Source organism: Schistocerca gregaria, chromosome 9 (genome assembly GCF_023897955.1).
Source record: "Schistocerca gregaria isolate iqSchGreg1 chromosome 9, iqSchGreg1.2, whole genome shotgun sequence".
In the NCBI taxonomy this organism is placed as follows: domain Eukaryota; kingdom Metazoa; phylum Arthropoda; class Insecta; order Orthoptera; family Acrididae; genus Schistocerca; species Schistocerca gregaria.
Genome location: NC_064928.1, coordinates 108,002,076 through 108,020,213, shown reverse-complemented (window position 1 = coordinate 108,020,213; position 18,138 = coordinate 108,002,076). Strand labels below are relative to the sequence as shown.

The 18,138-nt window shown below is 42.0% G+C and overlaps 1 protein-coding gene across 1 annotated transcript in view; it reads right to left on the bottom strand.

Annotated features, from left to right (window-relative positions):
• The window catches only part of LOC126291861 (uncharacterized), a 69,712-nt gene extending 51,810 nt beyond the window's left edge, over positions 1-17,902 (bottom strand). The window contains exons 1-3 of the mRNA XM_049985582.1: positions 17,825-17,902; positions 6,314-6,405; positions 3,145-3,436 (exon numbers count right to left, since the gene is read on the bottom strand). Coding sequence (XP_049841539.1) covers positions 3,145-3,436; positions 6,314-6,388 — 367 coding nt within the window. The 5' untranslated portion in view covers positions 6,389-6,405; positions 17,825-17,902. The remainder of the gene's footprint in view (positions 1-3,144; positions 3,437-6,313; positions 6,406-17,824) is intronic.
• Between the last annotated feature and the right edge of the window lie 236 nt (positions 17,903-18,138).

The window sequence follows — 18,138 nt, the reverse complement described above, 5'->3', positions numbered from 1 at the left end:
TGAGGGCATCAGGAAGCTTGTACAATGATGGACAAAGTGTGTTGAAACGCAAGGAGACTATATCGAAAAATGATGTTCTTATAAGTTTAATATTTGATAACAAAAAATTTTATAACTCATCTGCCGATAATAATTGACCTACCCTCGTTGGAAATAACCCTTCCTAAACAGTGCTCAGATTTAATACAGTGGTGTGCACAATCTGAGGATGAAAATAAGTTGCGCATGATGTGTCACTGCTAAGTAACATAGGTCAATGGAACATGGACCAGACACACAAGGGACTACTGCAACATAGTACATAAGGAAACTCAAAGAAATACACAATGATATGAACAGAAATGACACTTTTATTCAAAGGCAATTCATGATGTTCCCCTGGAGGTTTTTAATAAGATGTGTGATCACCTCGGATGGCAATGCTCCCATGTTAGTCACAAGGTTGGTCCAGAGTTCCTCTGGTAGAGTGTTCCATACCTCCACCAGTGTGGTTGCTAGATGGATGGTGGTGCTCAGGGACATCCTGCAATGTACAATGAGATTTTCACTCTGCAGCGGAGTGTGCACTGATATGAAACTTCCTGGCAGATTAAAACTGTGTGCCCGACCGAGACTAGAACTCGGGACTGTTGCCTTTCGCGGGCAAGTTCTCTACCGACTGAGCCACCCAACCATACTCACGCCCTGTGCTCACAGCTTTACTTCTACCAGTACCTCTTCTCCTACCTTCCAAACTTCACAGAAGCTCTCCTGCCCCCAGGCTGCAAATAAGCCATGTCTCCGCATATCCTTTCTTCCAGGAGTGCTAGTTCTGCAAGGTTCGCAGGAGAGCTTCTGTGAAGTTTGGAAGGTAGGAGACGAGGTACTGGCGGAATTAAAGCTGTGAGGATGGGACGTGAGTCGTGCTTGGGTAGCTCAGTCCGTAGAACACTTGCCTGCGAAAGGCAAAGGTCCCGAGTTTGCGTCTTGGTCTGGCACACAGTTTCCATCTGCCAGGAAGTTTCATGCTGCAATGTGTCTTCCCAACACTTCTCACATATTCCTGATGTGACTTATGTCAGGGGAACAGGTGGACCAGTCCATTGGCTGGATATACTCACGTTCCAAGAGCTTCTCCACCTGTGCCGTCATCCATAAAAATGAAGTCATGTTTGAATGCACCCTTGAAAAGACACATAGAGGGAGGAATACAGTGTCATAATAATGATGAGTGTTCCCATGCAACATTATGCATCTCCACACTAAAAACCTGAACTGCAAAACCATCACGTTCAATAATTTTCCTGGGTGCATTACACGTTCCCACCTCTCACTGTACGAGGGTACATGTAAAATTGTCAAACACAATCATTTTGGTGACACTGTACTAAATCTGCATGTGCATCTTTTCAGGGGTGCATTCGGCCCAGACTTAATTTTTATGGATGACAATACAGTTGCATTGAAAACTGCAGGTGGAGGAGATTACGGAATAGGAGGATACTGCACAAACAGACTAGACTACCCATTCCCCTCACTTAAATCCCATCGAACATGTGTGGAATGCATTGCGGAGATGTATTGCAGCACATTCATATGCACCAACAGCCAGATGGCAGTTGTCAAATGTGCTCCTGGGTGAGTGGCGTGCCCCACCACAGCACTCCATACCAACCTAACAGCCAGCAGGGGCCCTATTAAGAACTATATTCCTCCTTTTGTAATGTTCACGGACCAAAATGAATTAAGGTGACTTCAGTGTAATTATTGTCTCTGAGTAAAATTGTCATTTCTGTTCATATCATTGAATAATTCTCTCAGTTACATCTACATCATACTCCGAAAGTCACCTATTGGCATGTGGCAGTTCTTTTCACATACGGTCCTTACGTTTTACTGACAAGGGAACCTCCCCATCGCAACCCCCCTCAGATTTTGTTTTAAGTTGGCACAGTGGATAGGCCTTGAAATACTGAACACAGATCAATTGAGAGAACAGGAAGAAGTTGTGTGGAACTATGAAAAAAATAAGCAAAATATACAAACTGAGTAGTGAGCAAGATAGACAACATCAAGGATAATGTGAGTTTAGGAGCACCATGGTCCTGTCGCTAACGTGAGCAGCTGTGGAACGAAAGGTCCTTGGTTTAAGTCTTCCCTCAAGTGAACAGTTTACTTTATTATTTCCGTAAAGTTATGATCTGTCTGTTCGTTCATTGACGTCTCTGTTCACTGTAATACGTTTAGTGTCTGTGTTTTGCACCCGCACCACAAAACTGTGCAACTAGTAGACGAAAGGACGTGCCTCTCCAATGGGAACAGAAAACATTTGATCACAAGGTCATAGGTCAACTGATTCCTCCACAGGGAAACACGTCTGATATATTCTATACGACATTGGTGATGGCATGTGCGCCACATGATAGGAATATGTTGTCGACCCATCTAACTTGTACACTTCGCGAATGGGTAAAAAGATTCTTCTACCTTGCCCGATTTAGGTTTTCTTGTGGATGTGATAATCACTCCCAAAAAAAGTGATGAAAACATGAGTTTGTCACATAAACTGCAACGATGGACGGACAGACAATAAAAGTGATGAAAACATAAGAGTTTGTCACATAAACTGCAACAATGGATGGACAGACAATAATTGTCTGAAAATAAAATATTAAACTTTTCGCTCGCGGGGAAGAGTTGAACCAAGGACCTGTCAGTCCACAGCTGCTCATGCTAACCATGGGATCTCGGCGTTCCTGAGCTCAGCTTATGCTTGATGTTGCATATATTGCTCAGGGACTACCCAGTTTGTATATTTTGCTTATTTTCTTCATAGTTCCACACAACTTCTTCCTGTTTTCTCGATTCATCTGTGTTCAGTTTTTCAAGGCCTATCCACAGTGCCAACTTATAACTAAATATGGGGGGGGGGGGGGGGGGGGTGCGATGGGGAGGTTCCTTGTGAGCTACGTTTCTCGAAAGTGACACAATGTGAAAGCTACTTTTGGTTTTAAGTTTTGGACACAGTGTATGAAAATGTGATGGGGCAATGTTTGGTAGATAATTTGATAGATAATTTGTTTTTGATTTTCAGTCTTCATGTTGTATTATTTATGAATGTAGTGACAGACTAGAACGGAATGAAGGTTCCCTTACAGTACTCACGCCCCCGGTAGCCACCGGCCACAGCACCACTTCCATCCTGGGTGACGTCCCCACCTTTTTCCCGGATGTCAACTTCAATGCCACTGGTGCTTTCACCGCGAACACGAAGCCCGCCACCGCCGTTACCTCCACCGTGTGTGCTGGCCCCAGTCAGGCAGCCCTCGTCGACTGTGCTATCCAGCCCGATGCCGAGTCTTCTCAGGGCTGCAATCTCCCAGACAGCAGTGGAGCACGTGGGGTCCAATGACAGCAGCTCCACGGCTCGCCCTGTCAGGTCGGCCACGCTGCACACCTGCAAATGCGCTTTCTATATCGATGTCATGTCTAATTTGTAATCATTCTTTGTGTCAGTGGTAAACAAACAGAATAACTGTACATTCGAGAGCCAACAACCGTATTAACGTACACACTACGGAATCACAGGGATCCATTTTGGGGCTCAAACTTTAACACATAATTTGCAGAATGAAATTTTCACTCTGCAGTGGAGTGTGTGCTAATATGAAACCTCCAGCAGATTAAAACTGTGTGTCAGACATATCCAAACTCAGGACCTTTGCATTTTGTGGACAACTGCTCTATCAATTGAGCTACACATACATGACTCCCAGTCCATCCTTACAGCTTTACTTCCACCAATACCTTGTCTCCTACCTTCCAAACTTCACAGAAGTTTTCCTGTGAAACTGGCAAGACTAGTACTCCTGGAAGAAAGGAAGACAGGAAGTTCGGAAGGCAAATGATGATGTACTGGCAGAGGTAAAGCTGCGAGAATGGGTTGAGTTGTGCTTGGGCAGCTCAGTTGATAGAGCACTTGCACAAGAAAGGCAAAGGTCCTGAGTTTGAGTCTCAGCTCTTCACACAGTTTTAATCTGCCAGGAAGTTCCATATACACAGCTCATTAGTAAAATACAAACACCATGAAGGTAGCATGCTACAAATGATCAAAATACTACACGTTCAGATATGTGCACAATTACTATTTAAGAGTATCCATAAAAAAATAAGTTGGAGTAATGGGGCTGTAGCCAGAAACTCAAGCAGTGAGACTATTTACATGGAGCCACAACTAGACGGAATGCAACAGGCAGCAGGCAGCAGACGGAAAGCAGTAAAGGGAACCATAGAAGAATTTGGAACAGGTATTTAAGTCCAGGGAGAAGAAATACAAACTACGGGGTTTGCTGGTGATATTTTGATTGTCACAGACAACAAAGGACTTTGAACAGCAGTTGAATGGAATGGTCAGTGTCTTGAAGGAGGATACAAAATGAACATCAACAAAAGCAAAACAAGGATAATGGGATAAAGTCAAATTAAATCAAGTGATGCTGAGGGAATTAGATTAAGATATGAGGACCTTAAAGTAGTTGATAAGTTTCATTATTTGGGCAGCAAAATAACCAATGGCAGCCAAAGTAGAGGGGATATAAACTGCAGACAGGCAATGCCAAGAAAAGCATTTCTAAAGAAGAGAAAGTTTTTAACACTGAGTATAGATGTAAGCGTTAGGAAGCCTTTTCTGAATGTATTTTCTGGAGTGCAGCCACATATGGAACTGAAATGTGGGTGATGTACAGTTTAGATGATAAGAGAATAGAAGATTTTGCAATGTGGTGCGAGAGAAGAATGTTGAAGATGAGATTGACAGATCAAGCAACCAATGAGGAGGAACAGAACACAATTGGGGAGACAAGAAATTTGTGGCACAGCCTGACTAAAAGAAGGGATCGGTTGATGGGACACATTCTGAAACATCAATGGATCACCAATTTAGTACTAGAAGGAAGTGTTGGGAGTGAAAATTGTAGAAGGAGGCCAAGAGATGAATACAGTAAGCAGGTTCAGAAGGATGTAGGTTGTTGTATTTATTCACAGATGAAGATGCTTGCACAGGATAGAGTAGCACGGAGAGCTACATCAGACCAGTCTTTGGACTGAAGAACACAACAACAATCCTTTGGTAATACAAAGGATGGGTTTAGGTATGGAGAATGCCTGACACCATCTATAGTGCCAATAGTGGAATATGGAGAGATGGTGTTTTGGTATGGGGATTTTTTGTAGTAAGAGTGCGGTCCCCTTATTGTGCTTAAGAACACACTAAATGCAGGATATGAACATATGTACAGCAGTGTATACTTCATAGAGTACAGGAACAGTTTGTACATGATGGTTTGTATCAGCAGGTCTGTGAGGCATGGTTTGTGGTCAGTAGCATTCCTGAAATAGACTGGCTTGCCCAGAGTTGTGACTTGAACCTAACCACTACCTCCCTTGTTTTGGGCTCTTGAGGGAGAATTGGCTGTCATTCATTCACAGGCATTTGAAACCTCTCTGAAAGTGTCCCCTGCAGCATTCAATCTGTCAAAGGCGAAGGCTGTGTCAATCACATATTACTGTCCACCAGTAGATGTCTGGATACTGTATGCTGTACTACTTTAGATCATTGAAATTAATATCTTTTTTTACTGTAATACTTGGACTAAAATTGAGCTAAGTACATGATATTAGCATTTACACTTGGGTGTATGCATATGTATGTCTTTTATTGTCTCACTCTTTCCTATCATTTACCCATACTGTGGGTCTACTGTTTTCATGATACGGCAGAGATAAATTATTTTTAATTTGTTGGTGGATAACCTTCCTGTCACTACAGTAGTTTTTAAACCAAGGGAGGGAAGTTGTGTGCCACATATCCTATTGTAACTGTTTGGTTGTTACATTTTCTGAGAGAGATCCAGGTCCATCCCAGCATTGACCTGAATGACAGTGGAAAAGCACTGAGAAATACATGCAGGCTGGCTGGTGTAGTAGACCAAGGGTTGTTATTCTGCTGTCTTAGTTCAATACAGGTGTGGTGACATCCCTGCTGTCAAGGTATGTGAACAGGTTAGCATGATTTTTAGAGTGCTATTATACTTCAGTTACTTTTTTAACTTTCCCTGTCACTTAAGCACACTTACCTCATAAAAGATTTTAGTACAGGCACTACAGATTTAGTTGACATGTGCCCAAAGTGACCCAGTATTGCCAACATTGAGTCTGGAGTGCATGTCAAAACTCATTTCATTGGATGTGACTCTACATTTTATTGGAATGGGATTATTGGAGTTTAGACATTACAAGCATGGTACTAGACACAGATTTTAGTTGCAATACGTACCGAGGTCAGCACGGCGATGAAGAGTGTTGCATTCCTAAGTGAGATGCAGCAGCAGCACTTGCGAAATCGGCCCATGGACCTGTAACATCAACCTGGCACAAGGGAAACTTATCAAGTCCCAGGTCTACTTTTTTAAAATACAAATCAAAAACTGAGGCACATCTACATAGAACAAATCATTAGAGTCAAAATTGTGCAGCACCAGAGAAAGCAAAACTGAGTATTTTGATGTATAGAATAATTTTCAGAAATGAAAGTTTCATGCTGAGTAACAAGTCCTGAATGAGGAATGTGCATGAGACATGTTTCTAAATTGGTGGTGTATGATAAATGAGTGCTTGCCACATTGATGTTGAGGGCACTACCTTAAAAAAATAAAATAACAGGATAATACCCGTTTACCTGAGATGAATATATGCTATCAGATCTAAGTATTCAGGTACCTATTAGTAGACATTAACGTGGTATGTGGCCACTGTGTGCCTTTTAGTCTTCACAGTGCACTTTCAATGAGATGTAATGTCTGTGGAGGAATGGCAGCTCACTCTTCCTCAAGAGCCAAAAGGTAGTGATGTTCAGTGTTGTATTCTGGAGCAAAGCCATCATTCTAATTCAGCCTGAGGTACCCCACATGGGTTCAGGTCCGGACTCTGGGAAGGTTAGCCTATTTCAGGAATGTGAATATCTGCAAACTATTGCCTCATGGAAACTGCTGTATGACAGGGCAATGTCATGCTGATATAATAATTCATTATCTCTGAACTGCTCCTCTGTGGTATGAAGTACACAATGCTGTAAAATGTGTCCAAATCCTTCCACATATAGAGTTTTCTTAATTATAATGATGCAACAACAACCTAAGTACAGAAAATACCCCCATAACATAATGTAATGGTCTAGGTCACAGCCAGTGCCGCTGCTGTGTTTGGAGTGTTATAGCTATGATCAATGTTTTGCTGACAGAGGCACACTTCATAGTGCATCCACTTCTGTTTCGGCCTCTTCCTGCAGCTCAGTGATCTGAGACATCAGGAAGCTTCTACAGTTTGCCACACTATCACATCAAACAGGCAGATGATGGTCACTTATCCTGTTCCTGACTTTCCTGCAATGGCACACAAAGGCTGCCCTTCTACATCGACATACATACTCTGCAATCCACCATACAGTGCGTGGTGGAGGGTACCTCGTACTACAACTAGCATCTTCTCTCCCTGTTCCACTCCCAAACAGAACGAGAGAAAAATGACTGCCTATATGCCTCTGTACGAGCCCTAATCTCTCTTATCTTATCTTTGTGGTCTTCCCGTTAAATATAAGTTGGCGGCAGTAAAATTGTACTGCAGTCAGCCTCAAATGCTGGTTCTCTAAATTTCCTCAGTAGCGATTCACGAAAAGAACTTCTCCTTTCCTCTAGAGCAGGGCTTCTCAACATTTCATCTGCAGACCCCTTAGGGGTCCGCCAGCTCTTTCTACGAGGTCCACGGCCACCATTCACCAAATCATGTAAACTAATGAGTAAAATTATTGAATAAAAATGTGAAAATCAGATTCATCACTATTTTTTTTTCATGTGAAAAAAATGTGTACTTTTACTTCAGGTTATATTCCGAAGCAGCCTTTGCGGTTCCTAAGTGAGAACGCATACACAGTTTAGTGCTGGAGAATGCGGCTTCTCTGATCGACTGTTTTGCAACAATACAGGGGTCATTTGTGCGCCGGCTCACGGCAGTAGATGCCCTGAAACCTTTTACGCATGCGTGGAGCGAGCTTTGTCGACCAATCACAGCACTCGATAGCACGTATGCGAGTACAGGCATCATTAAATGTTAAACTTGCTTTGTCAGTGAACTACATACTTCATAAGTCGATTTTTGACCTTCAAGTTGTTTTCATTCATCTCTAAACCAAAGACTATTGATTCTTCTGGGGTGAGGATGGGGGAGGGGGGGGGGGGGAGGGGAGTCATAGGGAACTGGCTAGCAGTCCGCCATGGATTTTCGCCCGAATAAGGGGTCCAACAGCTGAAAAGGTTGGGAAGCCCTGCTCTAGAGACTCCCTCCTGAGTTCCTGAAGCATTTCTGTAACACTCTCATGATGAAGATACCTACCAGTAACAAATCTAGCAGCCAGCCTCTGAATTGCTTCTATGTCCTCCCTCAACCCGACCTGATAGGGATCCCAAACGCTCGAGCAGTACTCAAGAATAGGTTGTATTAGTGTTACGGGCCAAGCAGCTGCATTTACACCCTGGTCCATCTGCGTATATAGTGACTGGCATGGTGAGGCTGTGTTCAGGTGCCAGCTGTGTGTCGTTATCGCTATGAGAGCTACCAAAGCAGTAACAAAGCCACCACTGACACTGCTGTGCTGTGAAGCACAGTCCTCTGCCTAAGTGAGCATGTCCTGGCAGCCAGCACTCTGAAACCAACTGTGAGGGACCGTTAACCATCGTAGGGGTCCACCTGCCGGCTACTACTCTCCAGACAATGATTCAGAGCTTGATTCTGGGCAGCACTGTCACCTACCACGCTGCGACCTACCAGGATGCCCGCGATACTGCGAGCTATGTCACGCTGCACCAGAGCCACGTGTTGTGGTTGCCATTGTCAATTAAGCCCAGCAAAAAAACTGGTGATTTCTCTAAGTGGGCAACAATCAAAAATGGGGTGCCGCAAGGTTCGGTCTTGGGTCCTCTGCTGTTCTTAATATACATTAATGACTTGCCATTTTATATTCACGAGGGTGCAAAGCTGGTAATTTTGCCGATGATACAAGTATAGCTATAACACGCGACAGACAAGAATTAACTGGTGAAATTGTAAATGTTGTTTTTCAGAAAATCATTAAGTGGTTCTCTGCAAATGGGCTCTCATTAAACTTTGACAAAACACAGTATATACAGTTCCATACAGTAAATGGAATGACCCAATTAATAAATATAGACTTCGATCAGAAATCGGTAGCTAAGGTAGAATATTCAAAATTTCTAGGTGTATGCATTGATGAGGGATTGAACTGGAAAAAACACACTGAGGATCTACTGAAACGTTTGAGTTCACTTATGCTATTAGGGTCATTGCAAGTTTTGGCGATATACATCTGAGTAAATTAGCTTACCTCGCCTATTTTCATTCTCTGCTTTTGCATGGCATTATATTCTGTGGTAACTCATCATTGAGTAAAAGAGTGTTCATTGCACAAAAGCGTGTAATCAGAATAATTGCTGGAGCTCATCCAAGATCACCCTGCAGACACTTATTTAAAGAGCTAGAAATCTTCACTGTAGCCTCAAATATATATATATTCCTTATGAAATTTGTTATTAACAATCCGAACAAATTCAAAAGTGATAGCAGTGTACATGGCTACAACACTAGGAGAAAGAATGATCTTCACTACTCAAGGTTAAATCTAACTTTGGCTCAGAAGAGGGTAAATTATGCTGCCACAAAAGTCTTTGGTCACTTACCTAATAGCATCAAAAGTCTGACAGATAGCCATATAGCATTTAAAAGGAAATTAAAAAAAATTCTTAATGGCAACTCCTTCTACTCATTAGATGAATTTTTGGATATAGTAAGTGGGTAATTTCCCAACCCCCACAAAAAAAGAAAAAAAAGAAATAAAAAAATAAATAAAAATATTGAGTGTCATGTAATATTTTGTCTAATGTAATATCTTGTATAGACACCTTTTATTAACCTGACACATTCCACATCATTGCGAAGTGTCATATTCATGACCTATGGAACAAGTAGTAATCTAGTCTAATCTAAGCATGCTGACTATGCCAGAGCAGCACACTGCCTCCTGGGCAGTGCGTGACCACCAGATTCTGTGCCTTTAGTGCCTGCTGCTACAATGATGAAATACTGGAGTGGTGTTATGATTCTCGTAAGTTTCCATGAAAGAATGGAACATTTATGTTGTGCATTCATGGTTAGTAAGTTTTTTTCATTCCAAGGACTATATATAGAAGTTCAAAAAGTTAATTTGCTAACAGCTGTCTCAATTGGTCACTGTGTCGACTAAAATGGAGAAAATAGAGTTTTGTGCTGTTATCAAACATTTGCATTTAAAGGGTTGGACGGTCACACAAATCGAAACAGTAATGGATGAAGTCACATGGACTCTGCACCATCACTAATGACTGTTTACTTTTGGGTTAATGTATTTGTACGTGGTTGGAAAAGCACCAAAGATGAGGCATGCTCTGGCCATCCAACTGAGGACACCACTGAGGAAACCACTGACAAAATCCATGATACAGTACAGCAAGTCCACTGAATAAAAATTCGTGAGTTTGCTCAGACTGTAGGCATCTCAACTGGGTGACTGCATAATATCCTGCATGGATAGCTGGCTATGAAGAAACTGTGTGTGAGATAGGTGCCACTTCTGTTCACAGGCAGATGGAAGCATATCTAGCACAAAATTTCAACACAATGTCTGGCAATGTTTACTCACAATCCAAAAGACCTTTTGCACTGATTTGTGACTGTTAATGAAACCTGGATCAATCATTACACACCAGAGTCAGAATGGCAGTCAAAACAAAAGGTTAGTGGAAATGCACTGAAGAAGGCACTGGATGAATTATATGAACACGTCACTACTGTTCTTTTGGACATAGCAGCAATCCCTTCCATTTACATATAGAGACCACTGTGTCACTTGGTGAGGTGATCAACACTATTTTTTGGATTTTACAAGGAATAATCCTTATAGATTATTTGGAAAAAGGCAGAAGCATAAGTGGACTCTATTGTGTTTCATTGTTGGATCATTTGAAACTTGCGTTGTCTGAAAAAAAAGATCAAAGTTGGGAAGCAGAAAAGTGCTCTTCCATCGGGATAATGCACTATCTGACACATCAGTGATAACAATGGTGAAGTGCATGAACGAGGGTTTGAATTGGTTCTTCACCCTCCCTATTCACCACACTCACTCTCAACTTCCTTATTTCTGTTTCCTTACTTGAAAGTTTGGCTTGCTGGGAAGAAATGGTCATCAAATAAGGGAGTGATAGTTGCAGTTAATGAGTATTTGCAGAGTTTGACAATCTATTTTACCAATGGGATGAAAAAGCTCAATGATTGCTGGATCAAGTTTACATCCCTCAAAAGAGGTTATACTACTAAGTAAGATGATTTTCCTATGAAACAAAGATTTTGTTTCCTGCTTTTTTTTCCAGAAATATCAAACAATCCTCATACTGAAACTTCCTGGCAGATTAAAACTGTGTGCCGGACTGAGACTCAAACTCGGGATCTTCGCCTTTCATGGGCAACTGCTCTACTATCTGAGCTACCCAAGCATGACTCACACTCTGTCCTCACAGATTTATATCTGCCGATACCTTGTCTGCTACCTTCCAGACTTCACAGAAGGTCTCCAGTGAACCTTGAAGAACTAGCACTCCTGAAAGAAAGGATGTTGCAGAGACATGGCTTAGCCACAGCCCAGGGGATGTTTCCAGAATGAGATTTTCACTCTGCAGTGGAGTGTGTGCTGATATGAAACTTCCTGGCAGATTAAAACTGTGTGCCGGTCCGAGACTCGAACTCGGGACCTTTGCCTTTCACGGGCTAATGCTCTACCATATGAGCTACCCAAGCACGACTCACTCCCTGTTCCCACAGCTTTGCTTCTGCCAGAACCTCGTCAGTCGTGTGTGGTTCCCTTTCATGTCCCTCGACTCTTATAACTGCCATCTGGTTTCTGTACAAATTGTAAATAGCCTTTCGCTCCCTGTATTTTACCCCTGACACCTTCAGAATTTGAAAGAGAGTGTTCCAGTCAACATTCTCAAAAGCTTTCTCTAAATCTACAAATGCTAGAAACGTAGGTTTGCCTTTCCTTATTCTTTCTTTTAAGATAAGTCGTAAGGTCAGTATTGCCTCACGTGTTTCAGTATTTCTATGGAATCCAAATTGATCTTCCCCGAGGTTGGCTTCTACCAATTTTTCCATTCGTCTGTAAAGAATTCGCGTTAGTATTTTGCAGCTGTGACTTATTAAACTGATAGATCGGTAATTTTCACATCTATCAGCACCTGCTCTCTCTGGGGTTGGAATTATTATATTCTTCTTGAAGTCTGAGGGTACTTCGCCTGTCTCGTACATCTTGCTCACCAGATGGTAAAGTTTTGTCAGGACTGGCTCTCCCAAGGCCATCAGTAGTTCTAATGGAATGTTGTTTACTCCCGGGGCCTTGTTTCGAATCATGTCTTTCAGTGCTCTGTCAAACTATTCTTGCAGTATCGTATCTCCCATTTCATCTCCATCTACATCCTCTTCCATTTCCATAACATTGTCCTCAAGTAGGCGTGCTGGTATCTGGTACGAATCCGACTGGCTGATTAGTGTCGAGGTCCACTGTGCCAGCCAGCCTGTGGATCCTTTTTAAGGTGATTTTCCATCTACCTCAGCGAATTCGGGCTGGTTCCCCTTATTCCGCCTCAGTTACACTATGTCGGCGATTGCTGCCCAAACGCAGTCTACACGTATGCATACACTATAATTACTCTACCACGCAAACATTTGGAGTTACATTCGTCTCTGGTATGAGACTTCCTGGGGGGAGAGGGTGGGGGGAGAACCACACAATAACCCTGGCTTCAGGCTTAAGTGTGGGGCGGCGGTGGGGTGGGTGGACTGCTGTGGCCTGTTGTGGGGTTGTGAACCGCTAGGGCGGCACGAAGCCTCTCCGTCGTTTCTAGGTCCCCGGTTTAATAGATAATATACAGCAAAGGACTTGGAAGAGCAGTTCAACGGAATGGACAGTGTCTTGAAAGGGGGGTATAAGATGAACATCAACAAAAGCAAAACGAGGATAATGGAACGTAGTCGAATTAAGTCGGGTGCTGCTGAGGAAATTAGATTAGAAAATAAGGCAGTTAAAGTAGTAAAGGAGTTTTGCTACTTGGGGAGTAAACTAACTGATGATGGTCGAAGTAGAGAGGATATAAAATGTAGACTGGCAATGGCGAGGAAAGCGTTTCTGAAGAAGAGAAATTTGTTAACATCGAGTATTAATTTAAGTGTCAGGAAGTCGTTTCTGAAAGTATCTGTATGGAATGTACCCATGTATGGAAGTGAAACACGGACGATAAATAGTTTGGACAAGAAGAGAATAGAAGCTTTCGAAATGTGGTGCACAGAAGAATGCTGAAGATTAGATGGGTAGATCACATAACTAATGAGGAGGTATTGAATAGAATTGGGAAGAAGAGGAGTTTGTGGCACAACTTGACTAGAAGAAGGGATCGGTTGGTAGGACATGTTCTGAGGCATCAAGGGATCACCAATTTAGAACTGGAGGGCAGCATGGAGGGTAAAAATCGTAGAGGGAGACCAAGAGATGAATACACTAAGCAGATTCAGAAGGATGTAGGCTGCATTAGGGACTGCGAGATGAAGAGGCTTGCACAGGATAGAGTAGTGTGAAGAGCTGCATCAAACCAGTCTCAGGACTGAAGACCACAACAATAACAACAACATACAAAAGGTGGAGACCAAATGTCATTTCACTCCACTATCTGTCAACTCTCCATTGCTACATACAGTACACACTGCTGACGTCCCAACACCCAGGTTCACAGAAGTCCTCTAGATAACGAAGAAGTCCGTCCACAGACCAAAGCCACTCACAAGGACTTGGGATGATTTAGCAGCATGATATAGGGAAACAACTATTTACGCAATAGTACTTCTGACAATATCTGCAGAATAAGACAAAAATTTTCTACCTAGACTAGATTTCCAAGATCACAGTGACAAATTTTTAAAATCGAAACGACAACAAGAAGAAGGATAAGCGAGAACATTTGGCAACTAGTCCCAGCTGAGGTTTTTCGACAGGGAGGTTTTTCCCTGTCGTAAAGCGAATGCCAGAATTCAGAATGCAGAAGACATAAATAACATTTTCCTTCCATTCATCTGCAACAAAACTTGTCAAAATTAAGTAAGCACCAGAATTATTCTAAATAAATCGTGCTACAGCAGAGCAAGTTGCAACTACGTACTGGCGGAACAGGGCTATGCTCTTCTGCAGTCCACCATTTCCCTTAGAGATGGGAAAAAGAAAAAAAAAAAATAAAATTCTCGATGTCCCGCTTAGACACGATCTAAAGTAACTGCGAGAGAGTAAGTAATCATAATACGCCTGTTTTCGTCCTCACAGAATAGCTGGATTGTTGCCAAAGATCCTGCGAATTCACAGTTAGATACAAATTTTATTGCCGTTGATATTATCCCATATTTATTAAAATATCATTAGTACTCTTATCTCTGTACTATTATAAAAAGATAAGTCTTTGTTTAACATAGTTACCATACATACGATCACTTTAAAAAAATGCCCTTTATATGAGGAAAGCGGTGGATGTATCAAGTTGAAAATTATGTCACGTATTGAGGTCTATGGTACCTTGGTGGTGTAAAACATTGAAGATCGTAAGTCAACTTAATCGAATGGCACGGCCATTTGTGTCACGTATTAAAAAATGCCAGGAAATTCACTCATCAAAACCCATACGGTACTTCCCGTTGGCCTAGAATCACGTAAATTGGCAAAAAGGAAGGTTTCGCAACATAACCAAGGGGGGGGGGGGGGGGGGAAATCGGAAAACTGTAAATTTGTAATTATATCACATACGAAAAAAACTTTTTTAGTTATGTCTTATCTGACTGTGTGTTCGTCCGACTGATAATACCCCTTTTTCCAGGAATGAACAGACGTATCAAGTTGAAATTTATATTACATATAAAGTGTACGATCTCTGACGACATACAATAGTGAAGCTTCCAAGTCAGTGCGATCAGAAGATACGGCTATTTACTTCAGATGTTTTGATTCTCACAAACTCACTCATCAAAACCTGTAGGGTATTTCGCGTTGGCCTAGAATCATGAAATATGGCAAGAAACAAGGTTCCACAGTAAAACCGTAGAAAAGAATCCAAAAAACTTGTATATTTGTAATTATATCATACTAAAAAAATTATTTCTCCTTTATCAAACTGACTGACTGTTTGACCGTCCGTCTGTTCTCGTTTTTCTCAGTAAGTGGCAGACGTGTCGAATTTAAATTATACCACATACTCAAGTTGACTGTCCCTTGGCGGTATAACAAACGTTAGCAGCTAAGTCACTGCAATCAAAAGGTATGGCCATTTATGTCAAATATTTTGATACTCTCAGACTCAGCGAAACCCGTAGGTAACGTCCCGTTGAGCTTAAATCATGAAATTTGGCAAGAAGCAGTGTTTCACAGAACAAATAAAGGAAAAATTCCGAAAAGTTGTTAATTTTTAGTTATATCACACGGAAAAATATTTATTATATCATTTGTTATCCGGCGCCAGACTTGAAGTTAAAACCATCACTGCATTCAGGCTGTGTGGGTCGCAATGGTAAAAGTGAAACATCATGCAAGAATTTATTCATCAGATATCCAGGAACGATTACTGCACGTAAATATGGCTTTTGAAGTTGTATGTGAAATATTCACAGGCTAGTCTACGTGCAGTAATCGCTCCTGGATACCTGATGATGGAAAGGCTCTTGACTGATGTTTGACTTTCACCACTGCGACTGAGGCGGTCTGAATGGAGAACTAATGATTCTTTTAATAAAGGTCTACTCATTAACTCGCGAGGTGACTTTTCTGTAATGTACACCACAAAGTGGGGTCTCTGGCACCCCTATGTTTAAACCGAGATTTAAGGCAAAAATCATTTGAAATTTTTAATTTATGCTATATATGGAAGTGAAACGTGGACGATAAATAGTTTGGACAAGAAGAGAATAGAAGCGTCCGAAATGTGGCGCTACAGAAGAATGCTGAAGATTAGATGGGTAGATCACATAACTAATGAGGAGGTATTGAATAGGATTGGGGAGAAGAGGAGCTTGTGGCACAACTTGACAAGAAGAAGGGACCGGTTGGTAGGACATGTTCTGAGGCATCAAGGGATCACAAATTTTGCATTGCAGGGCAGCGTGGAGGGTAAAAATCGTAGAGGGAGACCAAGAGATGAATACACTAAGCAGATTCAGAAGGATGTAGGTTGCAGTAAATACTGGGAGATGAAGAAGCTTGCACAGGATAGAGCAGCATGGAGAGCTGCATCAAACCAGTCTCAGGACTCAAGACAACAACACTTAAGTGTTGATTAATTGCTTCTAGTTTAATTTATTGCTCTAAACAAAGCATGCAGCATTTTACTATTTATCACACGGAAACACATAATTTTGTGTGGTTCTTTTAAATAGTACACATAAATAGACTGTTAGAGAACTGAATTTTACGTTCTGATAAAATTATACGATCTCTGTATCAAATAAATTTCCAAATAAAACTAAATTCCATGGTTTAAAATTGCGCATAAAAATTCCGCCCGATAGGTACAAAAAGAAAGTCTTTCAAATTGATATTCGTTGCTGGGAACTACATTTTTATCACCACTCCGAACACATTCGATTTTAACAGAGAATTCTAAGTATTTCACAGAAGAAACGGTCAGATTCCTACCACAACTTTCCTGAAGTTCTTCCTCAGAATGATACTCTAGTTTGATAGCAGAACTGTGGTCACTGGCAAATGGAAATCGTCGTCTTTTTCGTTTATTTCTTGATCTGCATCACTGACACGTTCCTCCATAGACCGACTAACAACTTCATCAAACTAGGGAAAGTTAAAAATGACAAATTCGTGCAACACACCGTACGTAGTACACGAGGCGCGGTCTAAGAGACTCCAACACCTATCAAGAGCACGCGCCAACAATCAACACAGATGGCGATAACACAACCAACAACAAAAAAACATCGTAGGTTTGGCAATTTAAGGAGGGTAGCAGGAGTGTAGAAGCATTCCACCACAACTGGCCTTGGAGACCGAGTTAGAAAATTGTCGCCCGGTCTGAGAGACCACACTTCGTGAGTTAGGTACCAGGGCATTTGAACCATGAGACAAATTGTTTCCCCCATACACGTTCTTTCTCATTATATACATTTTTATGCAAAAGATTTATACAGAACAACCTGCTGTTTGTTTCTCCTCCGCAGTTGGTTTTCACAGAAAACAGGAGAGTTGTATTTATTGCTTACTGACTTATTAGAAGAATACTTCTACACAATCTCAATTTGTAGTAATAATAAATAAGGGTCAAGGTCGGAGAAAGAAGAAGGAGGAGGAGGAAGGGGATAGAGAGAGAGAGAGAGAGAGAGAGAGAGAGAGAGAGAGAGAGAGAGAGAGAGAGGGGGGGTATATTAGGACGTTTGTACAATTCCCATACATTATTTAGCAGTTGTTCACCAGGTTCGCTAGTAATATTACACATTCATTCTTTTTTCGCGGGATTCTACACCTTGCAACAACGAAGCTGTTGGAGTTAAGATAATCGTTATCCGGGAAGGATGAAATAATAACGCGTGAACCTATCTGCTGTGAGAAGGAACTGTGATAGCGAGAAGGCGTGGGTTCGCACGCTTACGAACGTACCTCGCAGCCGTCCGTGAATCAGTTCCAGATGTAGCGGCAGCTAGTCACCCGTTTGTCACCCATTGGCGTCGGCAGTCGGCGCCCGTCTGAGGTTCCCGCTGCCGCACACTTCTTTCCGCGTCCTACTCCGGCAGCAAGCTACTGCTTGCCTGTACTGCGCAGGCGCGTCACAGTGCTGCCCCCAGCGGTGTGAGGCGGAAGCACATCACAGATCTGCCGGGAGGTACGGATGTCGCTGACGAAATGCGCACAGTGCATCATCCATTAGTATATATACAAGTGTGTTAACTGTAAGACGGCAGAGTTTTGAGGGA